The sequence below is a fragment of the Abramis brama genome (genome assembly GCF_963993115.1).
Source record: "Abramis brama genome assembly, chromosome: 1".
NCBI classification, from domain to species: Eukaryota; Metazoa; Chordata; class Actinopteri; order Cypriniformes; family Leuciscidae; genus Abramis; species Abramis brama.
In genome coordinates this window covers 16,537,977-16,565,938 of record NC_139963.1, presented here as the reverse complement: position 1 = coordinate 16,565,938, position 27,962 = coordinate 16,537,977, and the positions used below count along the sequence as shown (strand labels likewise).

Sequence of the window (27,962 nt, the reverse complement as noted above, 5' to 3'; positions counted from 1 at the left end):
TTTAGTTTGTTTGTTTCAATAAAAGCTTCATTTTTTATTTCAGCTTTTCATATTAATCCCCGTTCATATAGATATATTATCCTTATTCTACGAGAAATACATGATGTAATCACGGAGCCACATGTGTGACGTCACATCACCCCACTCTCTTTCTGACTCCCGATTGGCTGGTTTCTCTGGTTCTACAGGCGGAGTCATCACTGCGGCTCAGACTAACATGATGTCCTAGTGCCCACCTCTGCTCAACTCTGATTGGCTGACGGAGACAAGCCCACTAATGCTCAGGCCATGCAGTTGCCGAGTGAGATTTTGTAAACAAAAACGGGGGTGTAAATTCAGGAGTTTATAGTAAAATATATCGATTTCCTATTCACGTTTAACACATATTGACTCTCAGCGTATTAATTGAACAGGTCGAAAATAATAATTAACGTGTTTAAATAGCCTTTACACATTTATATAAATAACATACAATAATACTAAAACAATAATACAAGTAAAAACAACAATGATACATAATAATAATCCAAACGCTACTGTATCTTAAGTTAAAAAAAAAAAAAAACAGTAAAAAGTAAATCTCAAATAAGTGACTTCAGTTGCAGTTTTTTTTCAATGCAAACCATGCGAAGGAGACTCGACAACTAAAGGAGCGAGTTCTGATTGGCCGAGGGGCGTGTCAATCACCCACAGCCGTCTGGGGTTTGCCTGGCTCTCGCTGCTAGCATGCTAATGTGCAAAGCAAACTCTTAAGTCAACTTTGCCTTGTGCGGCAGTATGGAAACGAACGCGAGCAGGTTCACCTAGAAAGTTGAGTTAGTCGAAAATCAAGTGGACGTATCCTACGAAAACTACGCCAGCAAATGCCCCGGCATTTTTGCCTGCTCAATGAGTGCAAGAAGTTCCTAGTTTCCATGGAATACCGCTTGTTGTGTGAGTGAGTGATTTAATACTTCTGAAGTCAGCTTGAAAGAGCACTCGAGGACAATGAATCTGTCTTTTGACGACCCGTCACTGGAAACCCTGGACTCCAGTATGTCTTTGCATGATCCGAGTGATATTGACTCGGCTCTGCTCAGCGACATTGATGGTAAGAGATCGTTTGTTTACACTTGCAGTGCTGGGTATAGGCAGGTTATATGGTTGGACGAAGTGAATCGTGTGTTTGCAGACACATATTTACATTGATTGATGGTGCTGTCAGACGCATACACGTGTTTAAAATAACGATACAAGTGGGAAAACAATCATCTGTAATAAATGAGCTATTACATCTATGCTCTTTGTCTTCATATATGATGCTTGTTTTGTTCAGAAACAACTGTGTCGTCTTTTAAACACACTGATATACTGTGAGCAGATCTGATCAGGTGGTGTCAGTGAAGCTCAAGCTGGGCGTGTGTTAGTTTTCTGCATGGAGAACAAATATCACATCTATGGGTCCTTTATTTGCATGCATTGTAATGGTGCTTTGTGTGTTAAATCTGATTAAAATGAGACTAAAATACAGGGTGTCATTATATTGTGGGCGTTTCATTAGAAGTTGCATTGTGAGAAGCCCCGCCCCCTCCAGCCTGGACTGGTGACGTCGCACGAGGTTACAATCGGCCATTCCCTACTAACACAATTCTCCGAGAACTAGAATATTTAAAATTAAAAATAAATAAAAATATAATATAAAAAAATAAAATAATTGACAAAACAAAACGCCATCAGTCCTGTATCACATACCGAATAGCATTTAAACATATTTAGACACAATTTTAATTTTTGAATATATTTGAAATTGTGTGTTTTTTTTACATATTTATCCTTTGCGTTATTAGACCCTTTAGTAATTCTCCTTTGTAATGGTTAAATGGTCCACGCACGGTGAAGTGGTCTGACCGAAAGTAAACCCTGCTGCTGAAGCGGACAGTGCCCGATAGTAACCTCTAGCGCGAGGCGCTTTCTGGGCCTCTGATTGGTCGAGCGCGATCACCTCATACAAACACACCGGCCGCCGCCATGCCTGTGCTCACTGATGCTCAGTCTTGTTATATGGGGTCACATGCATGGAAAACACCACTTCACTTTTTTATACTTTGGGGAATTTTATAAAAAAAAAAAAAAAAAACTCCAGCAGAGTAACATCACTAACTTTATTATTATTATTAATATATTAGTCATATTGTTATTATACTGGTTATACTCTGATTTAAGAAAATAATATCATGAATAAAATATTAAATTGTATGTGATATTTGTGCATAAAATACTTTTTATTTCCTTATTTCACATCCTAGGCTAATTATATCAATGTATTATTGTATAATTATTATAATTATGAAGAGACTCTGATTCTCTGATTCTTTATCTCAGTTCCCAATATTATTAATGTATTATTTATTTAAAAAAATATTATACTCTGATTTAAAAAAAAGTATATTAAATTATTTTAAAATGATATAATATTTGTGCATAAAATATTTTTTATTTCCTTATTTTATATCCCAATAATAATGTTATTTTATAATCTAATAATTTTTTTTATTATTATACTGATTATAATCTGATTATTTTTATTTCTATATCTCAGATCCCAATATTTGTAATGTATTATTTATTTAAAACATAATTATACTTTGATTAATACAAATAATAACATGAATAATATATGAAAATATATATTATATTTGTGCATAAATTAATTTATTTCATTATTTTAGATCCCAATAATAATGTATTATTTTATAGTCTAATAATACTGATAATAATTATACTGCTTTTCCTCTCATTCTTTTTATTTCTTTATCTCATATCCCAATATTATCAATGAATTAGTTATTAAAAAAATTATATTTTGATTTAAGAAAATAATAACATGAATAATATATTCAGTTATATATTTGTGCATAAATACTTTTTATTTCTTTATCTCAGATCCAAATAAGTATAATGTGTTATTTAAATAAAAATGTGATGATGATGATAATAATAATAATAATAATAATAATAATAATAATAATAATAATAATAATAATAATGCTTTGTTCCGATAATAACAAACTATAATGTACAAAACCCTTTTACTTTCATCTCAAGATGTTGAATTAATTTGTGCCTTAGAGTGTGTCTAAAGTAAATCGCCTGTTTAAAATCAGGATCATTAACATGTCATTATGCCAGCATAATGTGATAAAACGATCCCGATAAATGGTCACCTACTGTTATCATTAATTATCAGTATTTTATATTAAAGACTGTTTTTGTACCCTACAGGTTTTTGAGGTTCGTAATTATTAGTTTAAACATGATTTCCTCTCATGCGTGTGTTTTATTCATTGGGCTCAGTGGCGAGGGCGGCTGTGAAGCGCAGGCTCTTGACTGGTTCTTCTGTGCGAGAGGAATGATGAAACTCTGTAATGGGTCACTCTGCAGTCAGATCACCTTCTCCATCCCACAACTGAGTGAAATCCAGACTGAATTTGCCATGGGTTAGTGCAGGCGTTAAGGTGGAGGAGTCACTGTGTGTGCCGATGAACTTGTGCTCTGTGGATCCACAGATCTCAGTCGCTTTGAGATCAAACTCAAAATAACAAGCAAAGTATACAGACGCTGCAAACACAAATCTGATCTTTGTAGAGAATAACCAATCAGCTGTATGCAGTGTGTGACACTGAAAATGTGTACAATTTAAAGGCCCCGTGAAATCAACATTTTAGTTTTTTAGCTTTTAGTATGAATATGTTAGCGTTAAGGTTATGAATAAGCTGGTGTGAGCCAAAACAATGACAAAATTCGCGTTTAGTTGATATAAGCATTCAAAACTTAGTGTCTCACTTCTGCTAAAATGGATCACGGATTTTTATGACATCACCGCGGACTTCGGCTTCTCATCACATCTTCTGTCCAATCAAATGCTCTCTAGAATCTAAAGCTCCGCCCCCTATGCTATAAATACCACCTGGCCAAAGCGACCGTTGACACGTCACGGAGTAATATGGGTTGGAGATGTGTGTTCGGTTGCTCAAACGCTATAGTTTTATTCTATAGTTTTTATTCCGTTTTCCGACTGTACGTTGGTTAAAAATGAAATTTATTGAATTTATTCACAACTCTACTATTGAATCCAACGTATCATCAGCGCTCGGATTCGCTTCCATGGTGCTGTCAAGTACGACTTGTCGTCTGTGAGGTAAACTAAACGCTATTGGCTGTTTGAAAAGGGGGAGGAGCCATTCCATTTTTTTCCCGCCTTAGCTTCCTGTTTCAGTGGAAATTACGCCAACGCATCATACAAAGCTGTGCGTTCCAGGGCACTTCAGTGGACCTTTAATAACAATTTACTCATGGAGTCACATGGAGATCCCTATATCTCTGGAATTGATTCCAATAGGACAGTCAGTGGTTCCCAAACTTTTTAGCGTGGTGTTTCCCCTGAGGCATTTAACATCCGTACCCCCTCTCTTCCACTGTGACTGCAGTCACACCTTTACCATTGAGGGACAATATTTGCCTCGTTAAAGGGAAAGTTCACCCCCAAAAATGAAAATTCTGTCATTAATTACTCACCCTCATGTCGTTCCAAACCCGTAAGACTTTCGTTCATCTTAGGAACACAAATGAAGATATTTTTGATGAAATCTGAGAGATTTCTGTCCCTCCATTGACAGTCAACGCAACTACCACTTTGACTCTTCGAAAAAGTTCATAAAGAGATTGTGAAACTAATCCATATGAATTGAGTGGTTTAGTCCAAATTCTCTGAAGAAACACGATCACTTTATATGATGAACTGGTTGAATTTAAGCTTTGAGGTTGAACTCATTGCTCACCCCCTAGGTCGACCCGTTCGCGATCGGTTTGATTGGGTGGGTGTTGTTGTTCCCCATGGTCCGTTCACCACAAGGCCCTCTGAAGCCCCCTAAGGACGCCCTTGTTGCTCACTGTATCCGTCTCTTTTTCCATGTTTCAACAGATATGCTCCAGCTTATCAACAACCAGGACATGGAGTTTGTGGGTCTGTTCGATCACACTTCCTTCCCTGGTCCCGCAGCCCCCCCGCAGGATCTGTCAGCCCTGCCTCTCTCCAGCCCTTCCTCTCCTCCACCCGCCTCTTCTACGCCCATCAACACCTCCTCCATCCTCAGCAGCAGCCCGCACCTGGACGCCCTGCTGGGGCCCCCCATCACCCGCAGCTCCTCCATCCCGGACAAGGTGTTCCTCCCTCCCACTTTCCAGCAGTCTCCTCTGGCACAGGTGAGCTCCACCGCTGCCAAACCCGGGACACTGCAGACCACGCAGCCCAAAGCTCAGCCCGCTCCATCTCCCAGCCTCCACCCGTCGCCCCCGGCCGGGAAGAGCCCAGTGTTCGGCGTTACCCAGCAGGTCCTCTTCAGCTCGCCGCAGCAGCAGCAGCCTGTGGTCACTTTCCCCATCCAGAACGCTTATACTGGTGAGTTTTATTAGCTCCATGCTTCTTCAGTGTTTCTGAAATATGTGCAGGAAAATGCAGGACCCTTGGAAAAACATAATTTTCCCCCAATTATTATATATATATATATTTTAAATTCAAATTCAATTCCATTCAATTGTAATGTTAAAAAAAAAATTTCTATTTAAATTTTCCTTATTTTTTTTTTTTCTTTTTCCAGTTTATATTTTTCTGGATACCGTTTTAATGGTTAAATAATTAAATTAAATTAAATTAAATTACATTAATATTTAGTAATCAGAAAGCATGTTTAAATAATGAATCTTAAACTTTTAATAAATTGTATAGTAAATTGCACTTTATATATATATATATATATATATATATGGTTTAAATTTTCTTAATCATTTGTTAATCAAATAAATTTAATTGTTAAAACTTGTAATAATTTATTAACATTTTCTTACAACAATGAGGCCCCATAAATGTTTTACATTTTCTGGATTTATAAGTTAATACCAATTTATTATCAAAAATGGTGGTAACGGTGGTAAAAACAAAAACATTAATCTGTTAAAAATGTAATCAAATGAAAATGTAGCAATTCTTTTTTATTATTTTGGCAAACAAAGTGCTGCACAACAGAGGTTTGCTGACAAATTTAAAACATGTTAAAAAAAGTGTGCAATTCCTTAAATAAAGATTTATTTATTATTAATATTATTACTTTGAGAAGTACATTCTACTGTACAACATAGTTTTAATGAAATGCTGGTGAAGTGACTTGTGTCCATGACATGTCCTCATATAGTGAGACAGCAGATGCATGTGCTTCATTATGTGTAGTAGACGAAACTGTGCTGCTCATTCACACAGAGACACACAGACTTCAGATTTCAATAGCAGTTTATTGTTCACAGACACTAGTCCATATCGAGATTTGATTAATTCTACAGCCCTGCTTTGGATTTATGCATCCAAAAATAAATTGCCTAATTCTGTGATATTCCGCGTCATACTGTAAATGCCATGATTATGACTGGATTACGTGATTCCGTCTGTTTTCTGCATTGTGAAAATCATAGAGCCCTACAAATGTGAAATATAAAAATCTGTCATTCATGTGCATGAGAGGCGCCTGAGCTACTAGTAAACATAAAACTTATCTCTCTTACCATAAGTGTGTCAGTTATCTGTTGGCACTTCATCTCAAAGGGTGTAAATCACTGTTAACTGATAAGCTAATTGGTCACACTTTCTATTACGTGTCTTTAATATGTAACTACTATGTAACTAAACATCTGATAAGATGTGGGGAAAGTGACTCTAATAAGACCATCCAGATGTTTTACATGTTTTCTTAAACCAGTAGATCTCTGAATAGCCTTCCAATAAAGTGGGTATTAAAGGGATAGTTCACTTTGAAATAAAATTTTGGTATGTTTTAGCTTACCTCAAGGGCATCCAAGATGTAGGTGTCTTTTTTTCTGCAGTAGTTTCAATTTTGATATTTTTAGGTCAAACCGTTCTTGTCTGACAGTCAAATAATGCAGGTCTATGGTCACCACCTCAAAGAGCAAGCACAGAGTCCAAATTAAAACAATTCCACATCGTCCAAATTAAACAATTCCCCATCGTAAGTACACATTGATGGCCTAAGACACGAAACGAGCGGTTTGTGTGAGAAAACGAACAGTATTTATATCGTTGTTACCTCTTGAACACAGCCGCGTCCAAATGATCTGAGGGCGCGGGCGGGTATAGATATATACACTAGATGTCGCCTTGGCTACTGCAGTTCATTGGAACGAAGCTTTTAGGTAAGCTAAAACATACCAACATTTTATTTCAAAGTGAACTATCCCTTTAAATTGTCAACTATACTTTTTATTTTTTTATTTTTTTATTCTCTGGTCTTGTTTACAAATAACTAAACATTCAACACTGGCACCAAATAAGAATTAAAATGATTTTTAATAATGTAAAATAATTCAATTTCTCACCCCAAACCTTTGAATGATCGCATGTTAGGTGTCACTTACTGTGTTCATAATTGGTCACTCTCTAGTTGAAAAATAAAAATATATATTGATGAATGAAATCAAAACATTTTAAAAAAATGGCTTGACAAACTGAGTTTTTGTTTCTCAGTCTTTAGTTGGACTACACCAGCTTAATACTTGCAGTTCCTATCCAATGAAATATTGATGAACAAAGTTATACTGAAACTTTTAAATATTAGTTAGTCTTGGTAAACTGTGTAAAAGAAAATGTGTGGGCTTGGCAATAGCGGTTAAATCAGCTTGAGCTAAGCATTTGTGACCCTGGACCACAAAACCAGTCACATGTCACACGGGTATATATATGTGGCAAAAGCCAACAATACATTTTATGGGGAAAAATTATCGATTTTTCTTTTATGCCAAAAATCATTTGGATATTAAGTAAAGATCATGTTCCATGAAGATATTTTGTAAATTTCCTACCGTAAATATATAAAAAATATATTTTTGTGAGTGAATGCAGCACAATCGCCAACATAAATGGACAACTTTAAAGGCGATTTCCTCAATGTTTCGATTTTTTTTACACCCTCAGATTCCAGATTTTCAGATATTGTCTCATCCTAACAAACCATACATCAATGCAAAGCTTATTTATTCAGCTTTCAGATGATGTATAAATCTTGTGACTGGTTTTGTGGTCCAGGGTCACATTTATCCTACTGTTATCATAGTTTCACAGTGATTTCATAGTGTTTATACTAGTTTTTAATCCGTTCAGTCATGACACATTGGATTGATCAGATATGTGCTTTATGGAAGTGTGTGTCTTGACTCATGAAAACTTTGTGAAAAAAGTGTTTTGAGATTATGTAGTCTTTAGTGTAAATGATTACTCAGATGTTATTCATGAGTAATGCACATGACGACTGCCACTATTAAAATGCATCACCTTTGACCAGTCACATCATGTCAGCAGATCCTTTCAGGTAGTTGTGATTCGGTATGAAAAGGCCATTTGAGTTCAAGGTGCAGACGGAAGTCACTGTTGTCAGTCCCTGGAAACCTAGTGACCTTTTATCGTACTTTGTGTTCATGTGTAAAAGAAGCACAGCCCACATTCTTTCCTTGCATATGCTTTTATCGTTGTGTTTCATTCTGCTTATCGTTGCGAGGCTTAGGTAATGTCTCCACCAGGTCAAAGAGAGAAGACAACATCACACTAGCGTAGATCAAAGTTCAGTCCAGGTGAATTGAGTTATGAATTTCTATTGTGACCCTCTGCCTGCCCCCTTACTGTTATTATTACAAAAGCAAGCTTTACAGAACATCCAATCAGGAGAAACTGGAGATTTCTGTGAACAGCTTGGTGTGTGTGTGTGTGTGTGTGTGTGTGTCTGTGTGTATAAAGTGTAAAAAAGTGATTAGTTAGAATCAGATTCCAAGCAAGTTTTGTTAGCCAAGTGTGTTTAAGCACACAAGGAATTCCAGTACTTAACATAAATGCAGGATACAGAATGTCAAAATTAAAGATATACAAATACGGATTACATAATTTACATAAATATGTATATATGTGTGCATAGGACAGGGGTGGTGCACTGTAATACCAATAATACTGGTTTAAATGCTACTACCGTACAGGTTTTCTGTGTGCAAACAGAAAATCCGGGTCTCAGACAGCACGCAAATTTTAAATTAAGCTCCTTTTAACGCCATCTTGCGTTTGAACAGACATATTCATACAAAATTATGTAAAAAAAAAAGCCTGTCGCTGGTAAACAATCGGTTATGTCTTAAAGGAACGTAAACAGTTGAGAAGGAAAACGCATGTGTAACATTATATTAGATCCGTGCATTCGGTCTTAAAGTGACAGCAGCCTAATAATCCTGCTGCCATATGTTTTTAATGTTAATCAAACAACAAAGGAAAAAAAAAGGATCACTCACTGCTCTTGACTGAATAACTTTTGTAACTTTAATAAGGATTAATCTGTGATGACTATGCAGTGTTATTTTTACATTTGATTACTTTAAGTTTCTGTATATGAAAAGGGAATTTTCACTGGTATCTCAAATTTTGTTTTGTTTTTGCAAAAATAGTTTCATGGCCGATCAAAATATTTATGGCTGAAAAAATTTAAGTCACCGCCCATTGGCAGATGTGGCAAAAAGTTAGTTTTAGGCCCTAGACATGCATGATAAAAGAGAAACTGGCAAACAACAACATTTGCCAAGACAGGACTGGTCAGTAACTGCGTTTGGTGAAGACTGGTGTGACTGAGTCTAAATCTCTTCTTGAATGACAGCTTGTTCACATTTCAACAGATTTCAAACAGTGGTAATATTGCCTCAAGTGGCAAAAGGTGGTTATGATTTCTGCTTTAATGATCTTTGTTGTTTTCAGAAGGAGTTATTAGAGTTTTAGGGTACGTTTACACGACAACGATGTTCTAAAAGCGGACAAGTTTTTCCTTTGCATTATCCACGCACAGGCGACGACAATGTTGTCAAGACCATCCTCGTTCTCACGGATCTGTGAAAACGACTAAAAGCGCTGTATTATACATGCCGGGCCAGTAGTTGGCGATGTCACTTTGTAAAGAAACACTGCGCGCCTTACGCATGTTCATGATGTCACCGTTTTCACAAATTCACGTTTTTTTTGTAGTTTATACTGAGATGATAACGGTATAGATTTCAAAAACTTGCACTTTGAAACCCCTTTTCAAAAGTTTGCGTTTTCAGTCCCCCAAAACGCCGTTGTCGTGTAAACGAAGGGCCAAAACGCATGAAACGTTTTCCGTTTTTAGTTGAAAACTGTGTCATGTAAACGGCCCCTTAGTGTGATTTCTTACCATTTCTTTCCTCTCATTTTCTCATTGGCTCTTGCAGCTGTCACTCAGCAGAGCTCTCCTCAGCCAATCCCGAATCTCCCCGCCTCCCCACAGAATGTTCAACCAATGGCCATCCAAGCACAGATGCAGAGCCTCTCGGCTTCCCCAATCCTGACCACCGCCTCCAGCCTGACCACCGTCTCCAGCCCACCCACACAGACAATCTCCCCTCAGGTTCAGCAGGTTCCTGTAAGTGCTTTTATTGACCCACTAATTGCCCAAATTCCCAATCATTTACATATTACAGCCAAGCAACCTTTTATTGTGTGTGCTGAGCGTTCTTCGTGTGTTTCGCAGGTTTTGTTGCAGCCGCAGTTCATTAAGGCAGATTCTCTCTTGCTCACAACTCTGAAGCCTGATGTGACAATGGTAACGACAGTAGCGTCACCCTGCATCACAACGCTGGCTACATCCACTGCCCCGGTCCAGACCACCTCACTACAGGTACACAAACACAGTCCCACACGGCCTGTTCACAACGAGAGCGCAACAGTGCCAGCGTTTCACTAAAAATAGATAGATGTTTGTGAACTGTGAAATGTATTTAGGAGCATGTGTATGCATAAAAAAGGGTCCTTAAAGGCCTAAAAAAATTCTGCTTTATAAAATGTATGGTTATAAAAAGTCTTAAATGGTATAACAAAACGTCTTGATCATTTTAGGGAAAAATGGGAATGGAAATATGGCCTAGCACGATTATTAAACTTCAAACTTTACATTTCAAAGTAAAAATGTGGTGCTGTCGTGTGTTCTACAGAAATTGCGTATGAGCTATTGTTGATGAATTATGACATTATTTACTTGTGGTGTTTATATTGCAATATGTTATAGATGGTTGTAAGAGTGCATAATATAGTAAATCATAGACATTTCAACTTAAAGAGGCTACATGCAACTTTTTCCCCAAAATAAACGTAACAATAGCCTTTTTATTTGACCATTTATGACTCAAACATCTCCTGATGAACATACTGACACCTTGTCAGCTCACAGTGGGTGCACCTATAAGCCTGTATCCTATTTTTCCTATTTTCTGTCGGGTCGGATTTTTCGCGCGCTGTCTGCGGATGTGACGTCAAGCGCATTCATGTTAAACGTTTTAGATCACTCTGCCACCACCGCTAGTCAGCAAACAAACTTAGTTTCTCAAACAATATATGTATTTGACTTTTCTTACCTCTGTAAACATAATGTTGACTTCTTTGCAGCAGATGACTTGTGAAGTGTGCACGTACGAGAGCGAGCAGAAAGGAAGAGCAGTTCCGTTTTTTGGCCACAGGTGTCAGTCGCGAGTTTAAATTTCAGAAAATCGCATGTAGCCTCTTTAAGAGTCCTGGTGTATTTCAGAATTGTTTATAATTAAAAGTACTGCATTATGCAAAGGTAAACAGGAAGGAAAGACTAAGAATTTTTTTAACCCATATTATTCAATTTATACACTGGTCCGGCCCCCCCCCCCCCCAAAAAAAAAGTCACTGTTTGGATGTTTACAATGTCAAGATTCATCAGGCTCAAATTGTCAAATAATGGTTGATGGAAATAAATGTGATGTTATTTCCATCAAGAGGTGCATACATTTTTGGTCAAGATCTTGTATTGACAATGCAAGAGTCCAGCACTCTGTAAAGTCTCCTCCAGCACATCCCAAATACTTTCAATGAATTTAAGGTCTGGACTCAGAGGGGCCGATTCATGTGTGAAAATGATTCCTCATGCTCCCTCCCAACCATTATTTCACAGTATGAACCTGATGAATCTGGACATTGTAATCCTGGAATATGACCATGATGTGTCTTCCTACATTGTTTAATAAATGAAAAGCTACACACGCCATCAATTAGTGTTAGAAGAACTGTTGCCAAACATAAACATGCTAGAAACATATGAATCACTGCAATAATGATCCAATCATTAACTCTTAAGCATTTGCCTATTTAAATAGCAATGTTTTTGGCTGAGCAGTGTAGATTTTACTAGTATCAGGCTCAGCACAATAATTTGTTTATTTACATACATTTTAATTACATAATAATGAAATACAAATTGTAGCAGAAGTATTGAAAGACCTAATGTAAACGCATTATTTGATATTCATTGCAACCAAATGTTTTATTAATGCGCTCCTAAATTTTTCAACTCAGGAGAACGTTAGAAGCCCATTGAAATTTGAGACGATTCTCCATACAAAGTTTAAAAAATGTCTCAGATTCGCTTAAATTTATTGCTTTGTTCTTGGTATAAACTGGCTGTCAATCGAATTGTAGTGCTATACATCAATGTTCAAGATATTAAATGTCACATTAAACCTTGCCAAAGTTAATTAAATAACCTAAATTCTTATTTTTAGTTACAAAGGCTCTCACATTACATTTAAGGCATTTCTGAAGACCTCAGTTTTAATTTTGTCGACCTGTACATCTCTCATCTCAGGCGCTGATGAGTGGAGGCACCATACTGACCACCGTTCCACTGATGGTGGACACTGAGAAACTGCCCATCAATCGCATCGCCATCAGCGGGAAACCGGGCGGCCTGCCACCTAAGGGCGAGAAGCGCACCGCCCATAACGCCATTGAAAAACGCTACCGGTCCTCAATCAACGACAAGATTATTGAGCTCAAAGACCTGGTGGCTGGGACGGAAGCTAAGGTTGGCTTATTTTCTTAGAAAGTCTGATTATTTAGTCACCAAGAGAAACTGTGCTCATGGTAGTGACCCTTGAAATTCATCTGAAAACTAACCAGATGGAATGATCTAACTCAACCAGATTTTGTAGCTCTTATCTTACCTGGAAGATAGTCTTAAGATGGCTTTGCTATCATTCTAAAATGAATATTCTCTCTTAAGCAGCTCAACAAGTCGGCAGTGTTGAGAAAAGCCATCGACCACATTCGCTACCTTCAGCAGTCCAACCAAAAACTAAAGCAGGAGAACATGGCACTCAAAATGTCCATCCAGAAGAACAGTAAGCTCACCTTCAAAGTCAACATGAAATTAAAATGGACCCTTTTTACATTCCTAATACATGTACTTGATGAATTGCTCCATCTCTGAAACAGCACTATTGGCTAATGTTAACATTTCCAGAATGTTAAGGTTCAAATTAAGAATATTTATGTTAAGACCTTTGTGAAAAAGAAGTACACCTTACGGAAATAATATACGGTAAAAGAACATACATATGCATGTTAATTGCAACTAAATGAAAATGTATTACAGTTTAAATTTATATTAAATGCATTTAGCTGATCTTTTTTTGTTTACTTAAGTACATCTTTATATGTAATCTCATAATTCTATTGTCTTTTGAAATATGGTTAAAGTTACTGCTGTATGTACTGACAAGCATTTATGGTAAACTAAAATAATTTTTAAGGACCATTTCTTTTGAAACTTGTTTGTGTTATATTTAAATATATTTGTAATTACACATTTGTAAGGATGAAGATGCAATTTACTACATTTTAAAATATGTAAACTTGAAATGTAGTATCTAATAACACAGTACAGTTAAAATTGTACTTTACATGTGTTAGTATGTTAGTCAACACATCAAAATAAGTGTACGTTAAACCACAACAGAAGATTATTAAAACATGATTTAAAATGTACTTTAAAATAAAACTTATAATTTGACGTTATTAAAGTGCACTTAAAGGGATCGTTCACCCAAAAATGAAAATTAGCCCATAATTTTAGCCCTCAAGTCATCCTTGGTGTACATGACATTATTCTTTCAGACGAATACAATCGGAGTAATATAAAAAATGTCCTGGCTCTTCCCAGCTTTATAATGGCAGTGAATGGCCGTTTCCGTTTTGAAGTCCATAAAAGTGCATAAAAAAATATATATATATACTTTAAGATTTGAAGTACACTTAAAGTGCACTTCTTTTTCACAAGTGGGGTGTGGGTGTCTTTCCATTGACCTGTCTCTTTGCCTCCTCAGAGTCTCTAAAGGACCTTGTGACCATGGAGGTGGACGTGAAACCAGAAATCCCCACCCCTCCAGCATCAGATGTCGGCTCGCCTCAATCCAGCGGCACCTACTCGCACCACGGCAGCGACTCTGAGCCGGACAGCCCAATGGTAGAAGACAGCAAGGTAGCAGAAACTCTGATGATCTGCTTATCCTGTCATGCCTTTAATGAATTGGCTTTGGTCATGAAGCAATTGAATGTGTTAGCTTGTAGTGGATAATTCATTTGCTTGAGGTCAAGAACCTGGAAGAATAAGCGTATCACGGTTTAACACCATCATCCTGTTCTCTCGCGTAGCCTGTGGTGGAGAGGGCTGGAGGAATGCTGGATCGCTCTCGTATGGCTCTGTGCGCCTTCACCATGCTCTTCCTGTCCTTCAACCCGTTGGCATCTCTGCTGTGTGGCGGCTGGAGTAGCTCTGGGGCGTCTGTCTCAGGACACACAGGAAGGAGTATGCTGGCAATGGAGGAAGCAGGTACTAATACTCAAACCTTTAAGATCCCAAAATACTCACAGCAAAGTTCTTTTTAAGTCTTCGCTTAGGGGTAAAAGAAGTTGAAATACTGATATACTGTTAAAGAAGGCGGGGCCTCAGAGCCACACCCACCTATTATGCGATCACCACAGAGTTTGAATGTGTTTAGCAGCCGGAGTGAACTTTTTCTGGAACTCCACTGTTTTGAACTCCAAACAAACTTCGTTTTGGCCTGATTTTGTTGTTGTTCTTTGTATATCAGGGCCTTTAGCTCATGAGAGACACAATATGTTCAGAATAACATTCCACCCAATCTACCCCAGACAGCAACAAAGTGTCGGCCCAGATCCGGCCCACATTCGGTACACGTGGATTCCACACGGCCCAGATGTGGGCCAGATCTGGGCCCACACTATGTTGCTGTCTCTCTGACGTGGACAATCCGATCTTGTTTTGATCTGTGTAGCCAATTCTTGGGGCTGGATGGATTGGATGTTGCCCACTCTTCTGGTGTGGCTGCTAAACGGTGTTCTGGTCGCTGGAGTTTTGGTCCGACTCCTCGTGTATGGAGAGCCTGTGACCAGACCTCACTCAGAATCATCCGTCCTCTTCTGGAGACACCGCAAGCAGGCCGATCTGGATCTAGCCAGGGTATGAAACACACTCTCCCACGTATCCATGTTTGATCTGGGAGTCCAAGTTCACCAGATCCCTTTCTACGCTTCTGTTTCTATAATATTCTTTACGTATTTCTGCAGGGAGACTTTGCTCAGGCCTCTCAGAACCTCTGGACGTGTCTCAAAGCTCTTGGTCGACCTCTGCCCACGTCTCAACTGGACCTGACCTGTGCTGTACTGTGGTCCGCCCTGCGTCTGTGTCTGCAGAGACTGTGGGTGGGCCGCTGGCTAGCCAGCCGCGCCGGAGCCCTTCGTTCCAACCGCCCCCTTCAGGAAGACGCCCGCAAGAGCTGCCGTGATGCCGCCTTGGTCTACCACCGTCTACACCAACTCCACATGACCGGTGAGTCGCTTTAGCATATAGAGGAATCAGCCTAGTGGAGAGCAACTGATAGGTAGGGGTGGGAATCACCAGAGGCACCACGATACGATATTATCCCGATACTTAGGTCACGATACGATATTATTGCGATTTTAAACATATTGCGATATTCTGCAATATATTGCAATTTATTACCTTTTTCCAACTTCTTTTAGTACACCACCACCAATACCACACTACAAAAATAATCGTGTAAACCCCGAGATTATTACTTGTGACAATAAAACAAAATATATGGATATGAGAATGTGTATACAACATAACTAAATTAACGATCTCTTACATATTTTCTAATTTCACTAAACATTTCATTAAGTTTCATGAACATTTTTATTAAACATGGACCTTATGTTCATTAAAAATACTTTGTATGCTAATGAATGCTCATTTTTTAAATGTAAGCAACTAATTTAGACGTGCAAACTGGGTGCCGGTGTGGTGAGAAGTTCGAGCTCGGCCAGATTCGGCTCGAAGTCGTTCATCTTCGGATGCGGCGCCGCGCGCGTTGTTACAATATCTGCCGTGCACACCGCCAGGCGAAATGGGCCCTTGCGCACCCAACGCGCGCGACCGCCCACACCGCGATGACGTAATTTTTGCTGCGCGTACCTTCGCGCTCGTGCGGACGCGTCGAGTATAAACCAGGCATATTAGAGTGCTCCTTTGTGCTGTGACGATGTCTCCAGCCGTCGAGAAGACTTTCTTTCTCTTATGCTGCCATGTTTATTTTATCTACGTCCTCCTGCATGCTGACAGTCAACCCGACAGTCACCCCGCTGACCTCACCAGAAAACAAACAGCACCATCTAGTGGACTGAATGAGCAATTGATTTTTAGCATTCTACTACCAAAGTTAAATTCTCATGTGTAATTTAAATAATAAAAGATCGATACTTGGCGCCCGTGTATCGATACAGTATTGCCACAGAAAATATCGCGATACTATGCTGTATCGATTTTTCCCCCACCCCTACTGATAGGGCAGGTTCACACAGAACGCATTTTTCCATGCCACTGCACTACTTTTCCATTGTTTTTCAATGTAAACGCTCTAGACGGACGTGTTTGACTGTTGCGTTTGCTTGTCGTGTCTTTTGCAGCATCTCGTACCATTCTAAAAACGTGGTGCTCAAGTTAAAATAAGGTCAACTTTAAAAAAAACGCATCTCTGACCTTTCTTTTTTTGCGTCACTGAGCTGCATCTCACTTTTTTAACCGCAAAAACAAGTTCTGTGTGAATGGACATTTGCGCATGATTGTCGCATTTGGCCCCTTAGTGGTCGTCGCACAAAACGTTTAAACTGTTCATAAAGCAGCCGTCACCCCCCGCTAATTCACCATGGTAAAATGACAGAATAATGAATTTATGAATATATCCACACAAAACAAGCGACCGTAGCATAGTAGGTTTTTTGGGGCTAATCAATGCAAATGATAATTTAACAATTATAAAAATGTTTTTGCCCATTTTACAGAAATTGGCTTTAAAGAAGACAAAGCCCATGCATGACATGCAGGTGAAAAGATAAAAAGATACTGTGACCACGAATTAAAAATTAATTCCCAAGGCTTATTAATTTTGTTCCCTTGTTTTAGTTAAATCATGGCCAAGTTGTGCTGCTTCATTCCCTCATTTTAATGGTTAAATTGTGGTCACAAATACAGTTCAAATGTTTTATTACAACCGAACAGTGTTACTTTATTATCATTGAGATACTGTTAGAGTTTTTATTGATATTTTGATTTTTTTTTTTTCTCTGTGGTTACACTTTATGATGGTCCACTTTAGACATTCTACTAACTATAAGTAACTAACTATCATTAGAGCCTGTAGTAGGTTATTAGGTTAGGGTTAGGGTTCGTAGAATAAGTTGACATGTAGTTGCAAAGTGACTTATAGTCAGTAGAATGTCTAAAGCGGACCAATCAAAATAAAGTGTCACTTTTCGGTTTTAATTTTAGTTTTAATTAGATTTAAAATTCCACATGCGCATTTGATCGCAAATCCATGCAGTTCCGTAACTACTCTCTCCACTGTAAATCAATGACTTCTGTTCTGTTGTTTGTTGTTTGTCAAGCTTGTGTTGACAAGTCTTCTAGCCATTAATCATATTTGCTCCTGATGTTGATCTGTGTGTGCAGGTAAGCTCGGAGGAAGCCACCTCTCTGCCATCCACATGGCTCTGAGCGCCCTTAACCTGGCCGAGTGTGCAGGAGACTGTCTCCCTGTTGCCACACTGGCAGAAATCTGTGTGTCTGCAGCCCTACGGATTAAAACCAGTCTACCCCGCCTGATTCACTTCACTACTGTTAGTACACACACATTCACACTCACAGGCCCCGCTCCAATATCTAGTGAGACACACTACTGTCAGACGCATGCGAATCTTGACCAAGACGGAACCTCAAAAGTGTTGTTTTTATTTGTACGCTAGCATAGCATGCGCATACCTTAGACGTGCAACCTGACTTTTCTAACCGTGCATATGCTCTGTACTCATTTAAACTAGAGTTGCGAATATACAAAGGCATTTTTAGCCTTCATAACTTCTGGAGAGAATTGCGCAGACACTGGGTATTTTCATATTGAAAATATGTTTTTGTGCACATTAGCAAGTGGAGTATACTATGAAAGGCAATGTGATCGGCTGTACGAATGGAAGAAGCATAAGAAAAAAAAAATCGTAATTATGATATAAAAAGTCAAACTTATGACACAAAAATGTGAAATTATGATATAATAGTTCATAATTGTGAAATACCAAGTGTCATGATAATGAGATAAGAACTCAAAACTATGACATACTAATTCATAATTTACTTTTTAAGTATGTCAGAATATCAGTTATTTTCTTATTATTTTGACTTTTCATATGCATGTTAATTTTGACTTGATGTCATAATTATGACTTGGTATATCATAATTTCTTCTAATAAACCTTTTGTCTCATATGACTTAAGATGACTTGAAAAGTCGAAATTATGTGGCTGAAATGGGCTTCAATGGAATACGCCAAGCGTTCTTGTCAAACCTGGAGCTGTATTACAGAAATTTCTGAATTCTTTAATGTCCTAATTGAAATTAGCATGGCTACTAAACAGACATGATTTTGAGTTGGGATGTTTCTGTTATACATCCCCAGAGCAGCTTGCCATTAGCATGTTGCTAAGCTAACAGTGTGATACTCTAAACAAGCATTAAACTTTATGCTTAGTTTATACACTTACCCAATATACACTGGGTAAAATGGTCCATTTGAAACTTGATTGTAGTATTTTTATCAGTAATTCCCAGGATTGAATGAATTATATTCAGAATTAGCTTGTCGTAGTGCATTCTGGGATTGAATTTTATGCCAAGATGATAGCAACGCTACCAGACTTGGCAACGTCAGTGTTCGTGTGGCGCTTAAAATGCTGCCTTCATAGAGAGCTCACTAGGTTTTGGAACAGCGTCAGTCTCTTTTCATCCAGTACTGTTTTGTTCGTCTACTCTTGTTTTGATGATGTGTCCATATTTCGTTTCTGTGCTGCATATGGTAAGCGGAGATATGATGTTTCTTTTCATGTTCTGCAGCGAGTGTTCTTAAGCAGCGCTCGGCAGGCCTGTCTCTCGCCCAGTGGCTGCGTCCCTCCTGCCATGCAGTGGTTGTGTCACCCTCTGGGTCATCGCTTCTTTGTGGATGAGGACTGGTCCATACGCAGCACCCCAAAAGAGAGCATCTACAGCCAGGCAGGAAACTCAGGTCAGCACTAAACAGAGAAAACCAGGCTTTAATGTGCTCGTGATAATGATTCCCCGGTCTCACCCTTGTGTGTATTTGCGTTTGTCTGCAGTCGACCCGCTGGCTCAGGTGACCCAGGCGTTCCGGGAGCATCTGTTGGAAAAGGCCCTCTACTGTGTGGCACAGCCTCAAGGCGACAAGACCCTCACTGATGGGGACGGGTGGGTGTCATTCTCAGCGCTAGTTTGCACAAATCTCTATAGGAAATAGAGCTGCACTGGTTTCTAGAAGAGATGTCTATCTTTTCTGTTGTGCAGTTATAATACTGATGATGTCTGCTTTCACTTAAAGGGATAGTTCACCCAAAAATGAAAATTAGCCCATGATTTACTCACCCTTAAGCCATCCTAGGTGTATATGACATTCTTCTTTCAGACGAATACAATCAGAGTTATAATAAAAAATGCACTGTCTCCTCCAAGCTTTATAATGAGAGTTTATAGCTGGAGAAAATTTGAAGCCCCAAAAAAGTGCATCCATCCATTATAAAAGTAATCCATATGGCTCCAGGCCTTCTGAAGTGAAGCCATGCATTTGTGTAGGAAAAATATCCATATTTAAAACTTTATAAACTATAATCACTAGCTTTCCGAATTGAGACGGCCGTACGCATCGATTTACGGTGGAAGACTAACCCCTGACCCGACGCATAACGCAATGATGAATGCGGAAGCTCAGAGGAAAGAGCAAAACTAAACACCGGTCGTGAATTAGCCATTTCAAAGAGAAATGTCAGAGGATTTCTATATAATAGAAGAGGAGCTTGAGTTTGTTGCACAGCCCTATTTGTTTAAACTGTGAGAGGCCTCTAAGCTTACGATACTCCTACATCCTACGTCATACATGCGACACGGGTTACTCTTGTGGTGCAAGTCGACTTGCGTAGTATGCGTACGGTCGTCTGGCGGAAGCTAGTTATTTTAGATTATAAAGTTATAAGTATGAGTATTTTTCTTACAAAAACCCATCGCTTCGCTTCAGAAGGCCTTTATTAACCCTGTGTGGAGTAATTTTGTGGACTTCAAAATAGAAACAGCCATTCTCTGCCATTATAAAGCTTGGAAGAGCCAGGACATTTTTTTAATATAACTCTTGATTGTATTCGTCTGAAAGAAGCATGTCATATACACCTAGGATGACTTGAGGGTGAGTAAATTATGGGCTAATTTTCATTTTTGGGTGAACTATCCCTTTAAGCATGTTAGGCCCTGTTTACACCTGGTATTAAAATGCGTTTTGGTCGATCAGATCACAAGTGGATGACGCTAAATACAGCTGTAAACGGGGTCTAAAACGTTTAGAGCTTGTCCAAAACTACGCTATATACTATAATTATTATGACAAAAAGCAAAATATTCAATTGAAACATTACATCATAATGTAGACTTTGGTTAATTTCTGTAAAACAAGATTTTCTTCCAAACATTTTTTTTATTTTTTATTTTATGTTTGTTTAACTGGCATCATTGGTTGCTAAATATGACAAACTTGAGCATTTGGTTGCACTTAATTTTACATTTGGTGCCCCATACACTTTTGATTCAGTCTTATCACTTTATGTTGTGGTTTGAGTGTGAATTTGAGTTGTGTGTGTTTGTTTGGACAGGGAATACTCAGACGCTCTGGAATACCTGCAGTTACTCACCAGCGCCTCAGACGCAGCAGGAGCCACAACACAGTCCTTCGCCATCGGATCAAACATGGCCACCGTCACAGGTCAGCTTCACCTTAGATTCCATTCACGTCTGCTTTGACCCTCGAGCTGCTGTTTTGAGGACTCCTGGATCATGTTCTCAATAGCCCCTTTCACACAGCAATCCCAGTAAATTACCGTAAAATTACCAGATTGACTTTACCGGTAAATACACAAATATGCTGTTCACACAAGCAACGGCGCTCTGGCTTTTTAGAGACCATTTACACATCGGCAACAAAATACCAGTAAATTCTGTGATCGGAAATTATCTTTAAATGCCGCGCCGTTGTCTTGTAAACTTTCTGCGACTTTCTGTGCGCACGCTCCGAGACGAAGGGGAACACGGACAAGCAAAGTGAACTTTTGAGCTTCAGGTTCACGCCTAATCGTATAAAAACACAGAAATATGTCAAAACACCCGGTTTGGTGAGTGTTTGCTTAAAACGCCGTGCATACATGTGCATCAAGTATAGGATCCGTGCATTCGGTCTTAAAGTGACAGCAGCCTAATATTCCTTCTGCCGTCTGTTTTAATGTTAATCAAAAAACAAAATACAAAGAGAAAATCACTCACTGCTCTTTAGTAGATTTAGTGGGATTAATCTATCTTTAATTTAAACAGGAAAGACTGCAGTGGGATTACTTTCTGTTGACTTTCTGTTCTATTTATATTATTTATTTAACTCGAATGCTATATTTGGTAAGCTCTAAGCTGTTCCTAATCACCTCTATGGGAGGGAATGGAATGTGTTGCACGCCAATAAATAAAGGTTGTCTTTTATTTATGATACTTCCTCATCTCTTCATTTTTTTTATACTTAAAATACATTGTTGAATATCTAAATAAACCCAATGAGTCTATTTGAAGCCTTCCATTTATCATGTAGTATTATTTGTTTCGTTGCCTGGGATCGGTGATCCGTATCGGCCAATACTGCTTCCAGTAATCTGTAATCGCGCCCTAAAAATCCTGACCGGAGCACCCTTAATATATATATTTGCATTACCGCTTTCCGTTCAGGTCAGCACATTTCATATCTCCCAGCATTCATCTCTGCATGTTTCCGTTGAAGCATGTGTTAAGGTGATGATACACAGGGCAACTTTTTGAGCAATGTTGCCGTCAACGGGCATTCAGATGAGACACAGGGCCCACGACCGATCTAAGTTATCCAGATAGAAATGTATTGCCCATTTTCAATGGGAAAGCGCCCAAGCAACAATCGCTCGGCAAGACTGCCCAGCAACATTGCTCAAAAAGTTGCCCTGTGTATCATCACCTTCAGTCAGTCACTTTGTGTATGTGTGATCTCACCATCGTGTCTTTGACCTCCAGGCTGTGACCCTCACTCCAAATGGTGGTCGTCGGTGGCCGTGGTGGTCATTAACTGGCTGCAGGGCGATGACGTGGCGGCGGAGAGATTGTACCCAGCGGTGGAACACTTGCCCCTCAGCCTTCAGTCCGCTGAGTGAGTGACATTTGACACGGTCTCCAGGAAACTTCAGCGTTATTGAAACGCTTTTCAATAGCTGCGTCCTAATGCCACTCTCAGGTTTTACTTTAAAAAACATCATTACCACAAGTAAATAAAGATGAAATTGGTTGAAAAGAGATTGCACGAGTTATCAGTTGCCCATCAGAGTGGTTTTCCTGGCGAATCAGCGTTTTGTTGATACAGCGCAGTTTATCTTTCCACCGGCCGTCCGGGAACAACGCTTCATTTGGTGTGCCCTTTGTGTGGGTTTATTGCTTTTAGCTCGGCCTGTGCTAAACACATCTTGTTTGTGTTGCAGGAGTCCGCTGCCCAAAGCCTGCCTTAACACTTTTAAAGCGGTGCGCTCCCTGCTGGCCAAACCTGGGAGTTACCAGCTCAGCCTCAGCTACTGCGAGAAAGCCAGCGGCCTGTTCAGAGACAGCCTCAACCTCGGCCCACACTGCACCAGCAACACTCTAGACAAGGTAATGGCACACTTCGGGTAGGAGTCGTTTAGATTCGCATTGGTTTGGCTGCGAGTTTGCGGTGTGTGTTTTGTCTTGGACAGGGCTGTAGTGCATTGTAGTTGCATTGCATGTGCTTCAACTGTGCAATGTTCCTGCAGTGCAATACAGAGCTGCGCCGCAGTGCCTCTCCTGAACACACGTTTTTAAACGACTGGTGTCAAGATGATGTATGAAGTCACTTCTCCTCAAGTTCACACAGGTGTTGTGGTAGGACTTCATCATATTGTCTATGGACATGTTCAAATGATGTTTGACAACCACAAACCAGTGTCGTTTATATAGTATTATAGTACTTATTTATATTTTGAATGTAGCTATTTATTTATTTTAATTTTAGTTCTGTTTTAATAATTTGATGTGCTTTTGTCATTTTTTTTATTATTAGTTTTTATATTTCTATTTAGCTTTAGCTTGTTTTTTTTTAAGTTTCAGTTTGTTTGAATGATTTTAGAACTTCAACTTATTTCAGTTAGTCTACCATTTCCAATTTTCATTTTTTCCATCTAATATTTGTATTTTAATTTCAGCTTTATTTCAGTTAACACAACCATTTTTTTAAGGTTTTAGTAAACGATAACAACACTAGCACAATGTGTCACAATGCTTTTTGTCTTCATTTTGAACAGTATCTGTTACATTTTTCAAGTCAAACTTTGTTTACTGGATGGATGGATGGATGGATGGATGGATGTTTTAACCTAATTTTAATGGTTTTAACATGCTAAAATATAGTTTAACAACACATTAAAATGTTCTTTATTTGAGCTTGTTGTTGTTGCTGTGTGACACACACACACACACACACACACACACACACACTCACACACACAGATGGTATTTGAGCTCTCAAACACAAATATCTTAAGGCTTTCCTCTGGAATGAAGCAGCATGTGTGTGTTGCAGCTGGTGCAGTTGCTGCTGTGTGATCTGCTGTTGGTGACGCGCACTAGCGTGTGGCGGGAGCAGCAGGTGGTGTCCCAGCAGAGCTGTCCGACGGCCGCCTCGCCTGTGGAGCTGCAGGGCTTCCAGCAGGACCTCAGCTCCCTCCGCAAGCTCGCTCAGAGCTTCAGACCGGCCATGCGCAGGGTGAGACCGAGTCCACACCAAACAACACACCTGCTCAAACTTACACCTCCAGTTCATTCAAATAACAAATGTTCTATTGAAGACGTACAACTTGTCCTGGGTCAGGCAGTACGACCGAAATATTCTTTGACCATCAAACGCTACATACCATGTTTTCACCCATCCTCTAGCTCAGATAATTAATGATTTTAATTAAAAAAATATATTTCTGATACATATTCACCTGCTTAAATCATTGCTTAAAGTGTGCTTGGTGCACACTTGTTCAGTAAGGAAGTACAGATATGGATCTTGCATACTAGGTTTAACTGTTGTTCTCTAGCATAGGTTTATTTGATTGCCTGTTTAACTCAATGGTTGTTTCTCTCTCTCTCAATTTTCAATTCAATTCAAAGGGGCTTTATTGGCATGAAAGTTTTTGAAACAATGTTGCCAAAGCATATACAAAATATACAAATAAAATATATACGTAATATATACAAACATAATAAAACAGTTATATGAACAATAAGAAAAAACAAACAAAAAAAAAAACATATAGTAATAACTTTACTATATATAAGTTATGAAACTTAACACAATGTTTGGATATATTTGTGTGTCGGTCACTCACTGCCCCTCAGGTTGTGGCATGTTTGTACATATTGGGCAGCAAGATAAGTTCTGTCTCCTTCTCCCAGGAGAAAGTTTAATTTAGAAATTTCATTCAGGTCTTTGAAGTTTGCGATTATATGGTAAAATTTGTTAAAGTAAAGGTTCCTTGTGTCTTTGAACGCTTCACATTGTAGGAGAAAGTGCATCTCTGTCTCAACCTCACCTGTCAAACAGTGATCACACGTTCTGTTTTCTTTTGGTTGCCATGATTTTTTGTGTCTTCCAATTTCAATTGCCAATTCTCTCTCTCTCTCTCTCTCTCTCTCTCTCTCTCTCTCTCTCTCTCTCTCTCTCTCTCTCTCTCTCTCTCTCTCTCTTCTCTCTCTCCCCTCTCTCCCCTCTCTCTCTCTCTCTCTCTCTCTGTGTCTCTCTGTGTCTGCAGTTGTTCCTGCATGAGGCCACAGCTCGGCTGATGGCGGGCGCCAGTCCAACACGCACACACCAGCTCTTGGACCGCAGTCTGCGCCGCCGCACACCTGGAAGCAGAACAGGTGATTTCTGTTCACTGAGCCGTGCCAAGACCGCTCTCGCTCTAGCTTCTTTTCTCGTCACTTATGTTCATTTAAAATGTCTTTGTTTGAATAGAATTGTTTACATCAGAGAAGTGTGTGTGTGTGTGTGTGTGTGCTGGGCAACGATTAATCTCCAAATTAAAAGTTTGTGTTTACATAATATATGTGTTTGTATTGTGTATAATTATTTTGTATATATAAATACACACACATGCATATATATATTTAAGAAAAATGTGTTATTTTTATATAAAATATTTACATATAATGTAAATTATGTATAAATATATATACTATATATATATACATGCAAATATCTCTTAAATATATACATGTATGTGTGTATTTATATATACAAAATAATTATACACAATACAAACACGTATATTACGTAAACACAAACTTTTAATTTGGACGCAATTAATGGTTGCCCAGCACTAATACATACATACACACACACACAGACACACACACACACACACACACACACACACACACACACACACACACACACACACACATAAATATCAAACAAACATTTCTACTCTGATGTAAACAATTCTATTTTTTAACAAAGATAAATGGAAAAGGTTATATATATATATATATATATATTAGTAAAACTGTTTTTGTTTTTTTATGCATTTATATAATGTATAATCATATTATATATGATATATTATTTTCCAGTTATTTATTATTATTATTTTCAACAATTGGTAAATAAAAAATGCGCAGCTCACAAAATTATTAATTGCTGGTTTAATTTGAATCACTTCATCATTCAATTTAAAGAAATTAAAATCATGTATTGTATTGCAGTTACTAATAAAGTCATCAGCCAATAGGCAAGTAACCCAGTTAACATTGAGTGTTAGTTTTGCACCCTTCTTACGTTTAGTGTGTGTGTGTGTGTGTGTTTCGCAGAGGAGTGTGAGACTCACCCAGGCCAGCGTGAGCAGGCAGAGGCCGTGATGCTGGCGTGCCGTTATCTGCCCCCCTCCTTCCTGTCCGCCCCGGGCCAGAGGGTGGGCATGCTGGTCGACGCCGCACGCACGCTGGAGAAACTGGGCGACAAGCGCACCCTCCACGACTGCCAACAGATGATCATCAAACTCGGCAGCGGGACGACCGTCACGTCCACCTAGCCGACTACACACCAACACACAAGAGCACTTTTACAAACACACCCCAACATCTCTCCATTGAGAATCAACACGCTCTTCATTTCAGCCCTCAGTCAGTGACATCCGGGAACGCAAAGACATCGTCTTTAGTTTTTCTCCCCGACAGTTCACGACTGCATATCCAATAACAAGACGCACGGGACCCCATTCTTGACATTTCTGATATGAAATTAGCTATTTAACTTATTTATACGCCCTACACAAAGATTGAACGGAAGGTATTTTTATTATTCCATTTCCTCTGTGAAACGATGCACTGCGAGCGCTGACTTTGGCCACGAGATGGTGTTTTGGTGGGGTGACGCCGGTCCAGTGGGTGCTTGAATTGGACATGTATTGTAGAGCTTTGCTTTACCGTTAGCACCTTTTGAGAGAAACGAACATTACGATAGAGGGGAAAAAAAAGTGCTTCTCTCAACCATGAGTTGAATAAAGTAGTTCCTACTTACCTGTTATTGCCTGGGATGAATTCTGCATATTGATTAGAGAAAATTAAGGCTTTATAAAAGTTCTTTCTTTGTATATATTTTAACGGAGTGTATTTATGATTCGTCTGACGCTGTAGGTGAGCAGTATTTGAAGAGGGGTTGATGGTCCATTTTGTCGTGCTGCTGAACATGAACCGGTTTGAATGATTTGAAGTAGTCGGCAGAAGAAGAAGAAAACAAAAATACGGTTTCTACCTGTAGCCACAGTATGTTCACTGGATTTGTGTCCATTTGCACTTTTTAGTGAGTGGGCTGCACAGTCACCCACAGACAAAAAGAGCCCACCGTTTGCCATTGAATCCACTGTTTAATTCGTGTTTCCAACCAGTTTGGTTGTAAGTCTTCCATTGGAGTCGGTATATCCAAATAATTTTCAATGAATGTCATTGAAGAATTGATCATAAAGCAAAGACATCAGCGTTAACATCTTTATCCAAAGATAAGATTTGACACCTGCAGCTCTTGTTAGGGAGAGAACCATATTTATATTTCATTTCTAGCCACAGTTATGTACGAACTCTGATTACTAGACATATTTTATATCCGCAGTAACCATGAGATCTGCAATTGACATTCATTACTTGTACGCTAACTTTTCTGTAGTGCTTGTGATCAAGTCTCAAAGATGAAATGTTTAAACTTGCAGATATGGTATATCATATATTGTCTTCTATTTGATTTATTCTTAAGATTGTAAATAAAAGTCTTTTGTAATGAAATA

The 27,962-nt window shown here is 38.8% G+C and overlaps 1 protein-coding gene across 2 annotated transcripts; it reads left to right on the top strand.

Annotated features, from left to right (window-relative positions):
* The first annotated feature begins 689 nt into the window (after nt 1–689).
* On the top strand, nt 690–27,962 carry srebf1 (sterol regulatory element binding transcription factor 1). 2 transcript variants are annotated; one of them, XM_084134289.1, is made up of 19 exons: nt 690–1,090; nt 4,961–5,437; nt 10,315–10,505; nt 10,614–10,760; nt 12,747–12,965; nt 13,167–13,281; nt 14,266–14,420; nt 14,594–14,771; nt 15,238–15,422; nt 15,530–15,791; nt 17,973–18,139; nt 19,408–19,576; nt 19,668–19,776; nt 21,222–21,331; nt 22,648–22,780; nt 23,106–23,271; nt 24,218–24,400; nt 25,437–25,545; nt 26,494–27,962. In XM_084134289.1, exons 1-19 carry the CDS (start codon nt 988–990, stop codon nt 26,712–26,714), a joined length of 3,399 nt encoding a protein of 1,132 aa, XP_083990415.1. In that variant the 5' UTR covers nt 690–987; the 3' UTR covers nt 26,715–27,962. The 2 variants fall into 2 exon arrangements, with proteins under 2 accessions (XP_083990415.1, XP_083990414.1); XM_084134288.1 differs by having other exon boundaries at nt 721–1,090; nt 13,164–13,281.